At 46.4% G+C, this 10,670-nt stretch overlaps 1 protein-coding gene across 4 annotated transcripts; it reads left to right on the plus strand.

The window, feature by feature from the left end:
- Positions 1-76: 76 nt before the first annotated feature.
- LOC108565768 (mitogen-activated protein kinase kinase kinase 4) lies at positions 77-5,869 on the plus strand. Of its 4 annotated transcripts, none has more exons than XM_017925370.1 (12): positions 77-282; positions 428-529; positions 597-706; positions 783-1,144; positions 1,708-3,116; positions 3,176-3,311; positions 3,370-3,531; positions 3,591-4,066; positions 4,137-4,548; positions 4,615-4,906; positions 4,963-5,069; positions 5,141-5,869. In XM_017925370.1, exons 1-12 carry the CDS (start codon positions 227-229, stop codon positions 5,336-5,338), a joined length of 3,822 nt encoding a protein of 1,273 aa, XP_017780859.1. In that variant the 5' UTR covers positions 77-226; the 3' UTR covers positions 5,339-5,869. The 4 variants fall into 4 exon arrangements, with proteins under 4 accessions (XP_017780859.1, XP_017780860.1, XP_017780862.1 ...); XM_017925371.1 differs by having other exon boundaries at positions 1,711-3,116; XM_017925372.1 differs by having other exon boundaries at positions 237-282; positions 340-529.
- Positions 5,870-10,670: the final 4,801 nt, after the last annotated feature.

Consider the following 10,670-nt stretch of genomic DNA (forward strand, 5'->3'; position numbering starts at 1 on the left):
TTGGATTTTCCATCGCGTTTCCCCATCATCATTATTTGTTTTTTGCATTGGTCGTGTTCGTCGCCGCGTCTATTCCGTCGGCTCAATCAATTAAGCTAAATCTTTGTTTGTTTACCATGTGATTATATAACGACAAATATTTGTATGCGGGGAAACCGATTGGAAACGAGCGAAACTTTAAACTTTTGCATTTACGAATAGTGTTACTATTATTATTATTATTATTATGACAGAGAGCTTGCGAATCCATGGAAAGAGCGGCGAGTTCTCTGACGAAGAACTGTAAGTAAACTCGTTTAATAATAATAATATATCGGTCGGTCATTATCTGGCATGTAGATAGAGCGAGAGAGGTACATTGTTTCAATTGCTAGAAAAAAATAATAAAATAACAACAAACAAAAAAAAAGCAACCACTTGATTTCAGTCTGGTGGAAGATGATTATGATTGCTACGGCAAAACACCTCCACGAACCAGATTGCTGAGAAAGAGCAAGGAGAAAAAGAACAGGGACAAGGAGAATTGGAGGTAACACCACATTTCCTTTTGCATCACACTGTTGCATCCTTATAGTTTGTTTACTTTTTGCGTTAAGCTCACAAAAAATGGCACCAACTAAGAAACTAGTCAGTAGAAGTGCAACGGTAACAAACATGTTTGAAAAGCTTATAACCAATGCAGACAATAGCACAGATTCAGAGCAAGGTAAGTGTTTCTTTTTTGATATTACCTAAATCTGAGCATATGCAAATACATATTAACATGACATATTTTATTAAAGGGAAACGTTCGGATAAGCGCAGTATCAAATTGCTGAGAGGCTCTGAGAGAGATCTGAAATTGGACATATCCAGTGCTCAGATGGCAGCAAATGAGAATTCATTGTGCACAGAGGTGCCCACCACACCACAGAGCAGGCAAATTGAGGGCTGCAATCGATTCAAATGTCTGAGATCCAAGCAGGTGGCTGCGGAGAGGAGACAGCCGAGGAGGGCGATCTCCATCAACGCGGTGCTGTCGGGGACAGGACCGATCACGGAGTGTCCGCAAAGCAGGATCGAATTCTATGAGACTTTCAGCATGCTCATTAAGATGGGGTGCATCGAGAAATCGGCACCGGATGCGAGGAATGCGAGGAGACACGTAAGTGAGGCGTGCATATATATATGAAACGCCGATTTGGGAATTATATGGGATGGGCAGATAAGCGGCTTTCTGTTTGGATTGTCTGATGCGTGAATAAATACGTTAGAATTTACGCGCGTACAGGGAGATAATGGGTGTGCAAACAAATCGTAAAAGGATTAACTTTGGATAACCAGAAACGCTAATTAACGAGCAAATTCTAGTGGGTGGAAGTTATTACACTGTATTGAGTGTTATTAAATATGCGTTATCGTAATCGCGTCTGCATTCAATTCAAAATTATCTTCGCTGCATCGATTGTATTCATGTTAAATTATGCGTATTTAAAATTGGCATATGCAGGGATTTTAATTTCAATTATAATTCACTTTTTTGGTAGTTTATTAAATAGAGTAACGTTTAATGCGGATATTTAGATTGAGATTTTGTGGCTCAATTTATTTATTTATGCAATGATGTAAGTTCCTCTAAGCTGCGTTATTTTTGGGTAAATTGTTGGGTTTAGTGGTTTTCTGTGTCCTGCGTATTTTTAAATAATGATGACGATGTTGTTGGTTCAGCAGGTGAGCAGGGAAGAGCTGTGGCAGAACGAGCTGAAGGATCTGATCTGGTTGGAGCTGCAGGCATGGCACGCGGACAGAACAGTGTCCGAGGAGGACGCGTTCCTGTGCAAGTCACGCGAATCCGTCGGTGCTTTGCTCAACAACATAATGACGTACAAGTTCCAGAGGAGGAAGAATCTGACCGCGCAGAGCAAGGACAGCGGCATCGTCGAGGACTGTCTCGGTTGTCTGTCTATGTACTGTCAGAGCTGCATGGAGGCGCAGAACGAAGCGCTCAAAGATATCGAGGATCTGATGAACTGTTTGGAGACGGCTGAGTCTCTCTTCCCATCGAGCAGCGCCTTCGCCGATTGGTATCCTCTGTACAATAGCCCCGAGTTCGTGGGTCGCGTGAAGGCCATGTGCCTATGGTATAATATGACAAAGCATCAACGTCTGAAGCTGGTCATCCTTGGAAGATTGCTGGCTTTGCTGGAGAACAAGGATTACCAGTGGCCCATGTACGACGAGAACACCGTGAATTCGGTGAGCCCATCGGACAGCAACAGCTCGAACTCGTCCTCGATAACGTACGACCTCATAGACAAATCACCCATAGACATGTATAACACGAATCCCATCGTCACACTGGTCAACAAGAAGAGCGATAACAACGCCAGTCCTTACAGAAAGTACATAGAGAATATCCTGAAGACCCGAGGATTGAGCAAGAGCATGAGCTTCCTGGATAGACTTCATAACCACATTTTGCGGAAGGCGCAGATCACGTTGCAGAAACCGAACGACGAGAGCATCTATACGCAGACGCCCGGCGATAATCAGGACGAGGAGCTGCTCAGGTACGGATGCTGCAGCCCCGAAGCGAAATCTCTGAATCTGCCGTCTTACAAGGCATCCTTCCTCTTTCTCTCCGGCGTTCCTCTTGAAGTTGTTCACGAATTTCTGCGGATGAGGTTGCAGCAAAAACCCGAACGACCGTCGCCGCTCAGCGTGCGGCAGCTGATGCGCGAACTCAAGGAGGGCATCAAGATAGCGACATCGCAAAGGGAGAGCATACAGCTATACATCGAAACCGCTCTCGACGAAGACAACGACATGAGAGCCACCTGCATGAAGAATATCGAAATGTTCGACGAGAGTCTGCTCAAAGTGTTTGAGGATTATTTAGAGTACATGGGCACTTGGGCGTTGTTGCAACACGATAGTTTTCAGAAGAATCTGCTGGAAGAGGAATGGAAATTCATCTGCACGTATCTGCGGAACAATCAGAAGGCGTGGGAGATGGCTGTGCAGAAACTGTGCTCGATTTTAGCATCGATGCTCACGAGCATAGCTGAAAGACTCGCAACCACCATCGAGAATCTGGCGGTGGTCATTTCGGACAAGGAGAACGAACAGAACAGAAAGTAATTACTTGTTTTTTTTTGCACAGCGCGAAATTGATAATGTGTGATAATTATTCTAGGCAGAGTTTGTTTGCTGTTTGCCGAGAGCTTCAGTCGCTCTTCAACGATGAACGCGAGATGAGCATCAAGATCATACTGTTCGCGAAGATGATCATACGCAGTGAGATCCCGCTCATCAATGTAGATGAATTCAGGGTAAGCGAAACAACACTTATTAAAATTATAATAAGATTAATCACCGCGAATATTACAGAAATCAGTGGTTGCATTGAAATGCACCATACCGGACGCAATCGAAAGAGTCCAGGCTATCTGCGACATTGCCACGCTGGAGAACTTGGATGAGGCGGAAAAGGTATCATTAACGTCGCGCTGTCGGGAGATTTTAATGCAGGGATATCGCTTCGGTTTCGAGGTATTTATTTGAAATATTTTCGTATTCAGAATGCGTAATTTTATATATTTTTTTTACAGTTTCACAAGGAAATGTCAGAGTTTGTTCCGGCGGAGAAGAAACTCGCTCTCAGCATGGTGCAGTTCGCGCAGCTCTGGATGAAGTTCACTTGCGAGCGATGCGAACGTGGTAGAGGGAAGAGGCCTCGCTGGGCGTACCAGGGTCTCGATTTTCTTCTGACCGTGTGTCAGCCCCAGTACACGGCCTTCCTCAGCGAGAACGATTTCGAGGAGCTGAAGAAGAACATGGATAAATGCATATCGCACGTGATCGGCACGACTGCGCCGACGACGCCCGACTCTGGCTTCAGTTCGGTGTCGCCGCGGCCTTCCTCGCAGTTCGATGGACGATTCCCAAGGAGCAGAGGTTCCTCGCCCAGTCCGAGGCCAACGTACAGAAGTCAGAGGAGCGCGAGCAGAAAGACTAGCGTCGAACAAAACTCGCCGTTGAGCGAAAACCTCGATCACGTCAACTTTATCCCACCATTCGTCAGCAAGTTAGTTGGATAATGCGTTTATGGCGTATTCGAAATTAATCATAACTGTTCGTTCATATTTGTACTTTAGGAAAGAGGAAATACTGCACGAGACTTTGACGAAGATTAAGCATTCGCCGGCGCTCAGATCAGAACGGATAAAGGAAGCGGTAGATCAACTGAACGCAGTCACCGATAAGAAGCTGAGGGAGCAAAATTTGATCGGAACAGTGATATCGAAGGAGCCGATGTTGGACCTGAAGCATATCCGCCGGAAGAACGTCACCTTCTGCTGGCAGAGGGGCATCAAAATCGGACAAGGTCGCTTCGGCAAAGTCTACACTGCTGTTAACAACGATACAGGCGAGATGATGGCCGTCAAGGAGGTATCCTTGCAGCACAACGACGCCATGTCCGTCCGCACGGTTACCGAGGAGATCAAGGTGATGGAGGGCATCTCGCACATGAACTTGGTCAAATACTACGGACTGGAAGTTCACAAGGTGAGATTGATTATCGCAGCCACTTTGCTAATGACGCTTTAACGTGCATGTGTTTGCATTTGGCAGGAGGAGATGTTGATCTTCATGGAGTTTTGTCCGGAAGGCACGCTGGAAAGTCTGGTGGCCGGCACCGAAGGCGGTCTACCGGAACTGCTGATTCGCAGATACACCTTCCAGCTTCTGAGCGGATTGTCTGTGCTGCACGAACACGGAATCGCTCATCGCGACATCAAAACGGCGAACATCTTCCTCTCGGAGGAAGGCAACTGCTTGAAGATCGGAGATTTCGGGTGCGCCGTCAAGATCAAATCACACGTGACGATGCCTGGCGAGTTGCAAGGATTCGTCGGAACGCAAGGTACGTATCCTATTACGATTAAAATACGTAATTGACATTGTTAATTTTCTATTTAGCTTATATGGCCCCGGAGATGTTCATGAAAACGTCTATCGACGGCCACGGTCGCGTCGCGGACGTCTGGTCTGTAGGATGCGTCGTCGTGGAAATGTCTTCCGGAGAGGTAAGTTACCATTGACGTAAATTGATCGACTGTTGACTGATTGCGGGTTTTTTTCTTCTCTATTCTTGTAGCGACCTTGGGCGGAATTCGATAACAACTATCAGATAATGTTCAAGGTGGGATTGGGTGGGAAACCGGAGGCGGCTGACACACTCATCGACGAAGGGCACGACTTCCTTGAGCTCTGCCTTCGGCACGATCCTCTCAAACGAGCCACAGTACGCGAATTGCTCAGCCATAATTTCGTAAAAGTATGCGATGATCTTTGATTCCCTCAGTCATCATGATCATTTTCGTACATATCTTAGCGCGATCAATTGAAATCGACTCATCTCGATCATTTTAATTTTATACATAATTAACGTTTCAGTTGTGTTACGTTACTTTCTTATCGACTACAAATTATATTTTATACGAAAACCAGACAGACCGATGCACGCATAACATTTAGGCAACTATTTTAATTGTAATTAAGACTGAACTGAACTCGAGTTCTCTGTTTGTTTGTTTTGTACATACATATATATATATGTAGAAATTGTGATACTGATTTTAAATTTTATGTTATTAATTTTGTTTTGGAAGCGGTGCAGGATGCTGAGTAAATAGAGAGAGAGAGATAGTAGTTCGCGAAGTCCATAAATAATATATTTGTTTTTGTTTTTTATATATAAAAAAGCGACCACTATGAAATTTTATTCTTGTTGATAGTCTTTCCACTTTGAAAGAAGAAAGGAAGGAGGGACGATTTTAATAAATGTAAACAGCCGAGCAGATCGGAATGTTTAGTTGACACCTAATTTGTGTTTTGTTCTTATTCAGGAATAGAAAACTCACCACACCTTCTCTCCCTCATCGGTCTCCCAATGAATGCAACAAAAAATAAAACTAATTATTAGATCATGAACACGGAACAATGTATATAAATAGCTGCTGTGATTTATTTCTTCGTGCGTGAACTTCCTCCTTCTTGTCCGTTAATTCTGCATGTCCTCGGTAACACGATGTGCCTGCCGTCGTTTCTGCCCAAGTACTCTTCGAATTTGTCCAGCAGCTCCTCTTTGTTGACCCTAGTGCCGGTGTCTTCGTCGCAGTAGCACGGGATGAAGATGGACACTTCTGGGCAGCCGCAGATCGGATGCAGAACGGCCACGTAACCGGGTCCGTTCTTGCTCGCCAACACCTGCAGCGATTTGATGGAATCCGCACGGAAGTCTTTACATTTGGCCGCCTCCTCCAGCATATCGGTAAAGTAGATCTTGGCCTTCTCTCTGCCGCCGCTGCCTTCCGCTGATCAATTCAACAATTAACCCCGATTTTACGTATCTCTTTGCACAACCGCATACCGATTTTCCTGTGCGATGAGTGTTTGTTCTTCCTCTTCTTGCAGGAGTCCACCCTCTTCAGCGACGAGGTGATCGATAGGCGTTGCGAACTGTCTGACGCAGAAATAGATGGAGTACAGTTCACCGATTTGGATGACTTCTTTGCATCAAAGTACACTTGCCAAAAGTCTTCGACGCTCATGTTGCTCTTCTCGAACGCCTCGATGGCTCCTTTCGTTGTTATGAGCTTCTGGAAACTGGCCGACATCTCCGGAGATTCCAACAAGCTACTGAACGAGTGCTGCTTGATCGTCCGATCTAAATTGTAAGCAAATAAAATTTAAATAATTTCGTGTATTATGATAATGATGATGTAATTTACCTTTATTCTTTTCTTCGTGCTCGTAGATCGTTCCCAAGTTGGCGCTGTTATACGAATACATGGATTGGTTTGTGGGCAGTGCCGAATTTACAGAAGAGTTGTCTGTTGAAAACGGAACATTAATGGTGGGTGGCGAGCGATCGTGATGAGCTTACGTTTCTTGCGTCGAACCTTGCCGTCGGAGCCAATTTCGTAGATGCCGCTCAATGTTTCCGCGTAGTTTGCAGGTGAGAGAGAGCTTGTGTCCGGATCCCTGGCGTTCTTCATCCTCTTCTTTTTCTTCTTTTTCCTGGTCGTCGACGTCCCAATCTTTATCGGCAGCGAATTGGCGCTCGGCTGATAGATGTTGTTGTTATCAATTCTGCCGAGCGCCTCGAAATCTGTCTGACACCGTCTGTTGCGGGTCCTCTTTTTTGGACGTCTACCACCATCATCATCATCGACATCGTCTTCTTCGGTTCTGTGGGCAGAGGAGCCCCTGCGGAACAGTAGGTTCCAGAGTTTGGGAGGCACTGCCACGGTCGAGGTGAATATGTGAAAGAATCGCACCTCGAGTGAACGCGGCACGAAGTAATCGATATTGCTCGCGAAATTCTCCTGAAAATTGGTGTAATATTCAAAGATGGTGTTGTTGTAAATGCGGCTGCTACCGGCCTCCGGCTGCTGCCTTAACATCATCATACATTTCGGAGTGCGAACGATCAGCTTTTTGATCGTTCTCAGATCAGAATTGGTGAGGGGCAGCGAATTTAGGCTCGCGTGGTACGGGTCCTCGTCGCAGCAGACCTCGTTGATCACCGCCCTCCGGCAGCAGCGAGCTGGCTTCGATATCTCGATCAGATTGTCGACGCCGACGGCGATCAGTTTTTGCTTGATCCGAAGCTTCGGATAGTTTATAGCGTGCGTCGTCATGTTCGATTTGAGCTTGTCCACCTTGATGCGCATCGCCGAACAGACGTTCACATGCGGTAATGATTTTCTGTTGCAGGTGTACGGTAATGAGACGACGCTTCCATCGTACTCGAGGAGATCGGTCACGGTCAGATCGTTGCTAGAATCCTTCCATCTGCAGCGATATCTCGAGTTCGAACTCCTGAGCACCACCTGATCGGTGTCCTGAAGACGCGTCTCGTAGAACGGCTGCTCCGTGACGGCCGAATGGGCCGAGGAACGAACGCCGCGCGACGTGCAACTGCACTGACCCTTGCTCTTCTCCACGGCGAAACTCTCGGCAAGCAATATATCTATGGTATCCTATGGATGACAAAAATAAAAATATTATTGGAATGCTATCAATCGAATTATCGATGCGAAAGAAACGCACCTGATTCATCTTGACGATGACTGCGACGCCGTTCAGTCTGGCATGGATGTGCGGGTACATGTTGACGTTGCAGCAGGGTCTGGTGTTTCCGGGCGTCGTGTCCACCTCCAGCTCGGGATTGTCGATCTTCTTCAGGATCTCCTTCATTTCAGCCAACTCCTTCAAGCAACCCAAGATCTCGCGCTGCGTCCTCAAAGCGTCTTCGAACGTGTACTCCTTGTTATCTGCGAGCGACTTCTTGGACATACTGGGAGCTTTGCTCATTGAAGTATCCGATTTCGAACCAAAAACGACCACGTCCCCGTTCTGCGCGATGTTTGTCTCGGAAATGGATTTGTACGTTCTCTCTCTGATGTAATCCAACGCGACCGATAGTTGCTGGAACAGCTTTTTGAATCTCTCCACGTCGGCGGAGTTCGTGGGCGTCGTTTCCACCGGACCCGGCGCCATCACAGGTTGCATCAACTTGTACCGCACTGCCTCTTTTCCCAGATCCTCGTATTCATCCTCAAACGTATCTCTTTTCTGTTTCATAAATTCGCTCATATCGGCCGTCGTCTCGGTCGACGGATCATTCGTTTGCTTCGTCTCCATCGCCGTCGTCTCCTCGGGTAACGTGATGCCAATATCGTCAATCTTTGATGAGGTAATCGGCGGATTAAAATTGATCTCTTCGTCGCCCGAGGGCACCACCTCAAGCACTTCGGAGAGTTCCGACTCTGAGTCGGGAATCCTCAAGGCAGGTTCTACGGTCAACGTGCGAAGATGGCTCTTCTTAATCGGTACCGGGATCTTCGTCGTTTTGAACATCGAGATGTTACTGTTTAAGATTTGATCGCGAACTGGAGTTTCCAGCATAACCGATGGAACCGCCGCTGGCGCTTCCACTGTACTAGGCTTCTTTTGAATCGTCATCTCTTCATCAACATTGTTTGGCATCGTCAACTGCGTGATCCTTGAAGCGCTTCTGCTAAAGTTGTGCGTTGCAGTCTCCGACATTTGCGGATGCGGCGTCTCCTCGAGCTGATGTTGCGACGCCTTCATCGCGTACACCTCTTCCTCCTTCTGGCCGAGTTCCGGGACTTTGCTGGCCGTCGCTTCCTCGCGTAACTTCTTTATAGTCTCCGTGATCAATTCGTGCAGATCGACTAACTTCTTCATGAGATCGCGATCGATGCTGATTCGATCCGCAACTTTGTCGATCTGCTGCGACAGCTCGCCGAACGGTATGGATACTGTATTGACTTGCATGGTTTCCTGCAGCGGACAAGGCCACACGTTCGTGGCAATTTCGTTGACGATCTCCGAAGCTTTCAGCGCTTTGGCGTACTGCACGCGCGATATTGAGCAGATCGCCGAGTTCGATTCTAATATCTTCTGGAACTCTGATTCCGTGTAAGAAGTTGCCTGGCTGATGATCTCATCCAATACCGGAGTAACGTACTTGTAGGCTAAACGGAGATCACTCAAATCGCACGACTGCTTCATCACAACGTTGAAACGTTTACTGCTGTTCGGCTCCACCAAATAATAATGATTAGTATTGTTGTTGTTGGTTGGTTTCCTGCTGCATTTCTCAACCTTTTTATTTACCATTGTCTTCCCGCTCCTCCGGTCTTCTCATAATAATAGCATTCACCAATACACTGATAATTTTGTCATTTTGTCACCTCAAACGCAACAGACAGACAGACGCCTCTCAAACGAATGTCAACTTTGAGAGTTGGGTAATGGCACTCTTTATTAATACGAATCGAATTACTACAGATCGTTATTGAGGTCATCATCTCCAAACTCGTCAAGTCTTTCAAAAGGAAACAAGTTATCATTATTAGCTGCGTGCACGGTCAATACGTTGACATTGTTATTAGCGTTAAATTCTTTGAACAGAGACAAATCGTCGCTGTGCACCGTTTCTATGCTGAAATTCTTGCACAGCCTCTGGATGTTCGGCAGTACTTCGTTCCTCAGCAACACCTTCAGCTGTCTTATCTCGTTGTTTATGTTGCTCGGCATCTCTTTCCTTTCAACATCCTTCTTCTCTCTCTTGGATTTTTTCCTCTTCAATTTACTGAATTGCGCCTTGATCTTCTTCGAGATCTTCAGCAGAAATCCACGTTTCATCGATCTCTTCGTCTTGTTCTTCAGCTCTTTGCTAAACTCCTTGACCACAATAAAATTCCTCTCCAGAGCGTTATGCGTGTCCTGACTCAAAGCGCGCATCCTCTTCTGCTCCATGTACGTTCGACTCGGTGGTCTATTTTCCACCTTAAAATCCTCCACCTTAATGATTTCGTCTTCGTCCACCACAGCCGCCTCGTCGTCGACGGCCTTCCGCTTCGAAGCGCAGATCTCGCTGCAAATCTTTTTGATCGTCTCCAAAGTGTTATTCCTATGCGAACACGTCCTCCTGCAATCCATTATCAAACTGTCCGACGCTCCTACAGCAGTCTGTAGCTGCGGAATTATGGTTTTGTCTAGGAGATCATCGGAACTGTTCATCATGTATATATGTTCGTTCGAATTGTCCAGCGGAAGAGCATCGATGATCTCGTTGATAAGCTCGCGAA

This window comes from Nicrophorus vespilloides, unplaced genomic scaffold, assembly GCF_001412225.1.
Source record: "Nicrophorus vespilloides isolate i.1.1-1 unplaced genomic scaffold, Nicve_v1.0, whole genome shotgun sequence".
In the NCBI taxonomy this organism is placed as follows: domain Eukaryota; kingdom Metazoa; phylum Arthropoda; class Insecta; order Coleoptera; family Silphidae; genus Nicrophorus; species Nicrophorus vespilloides.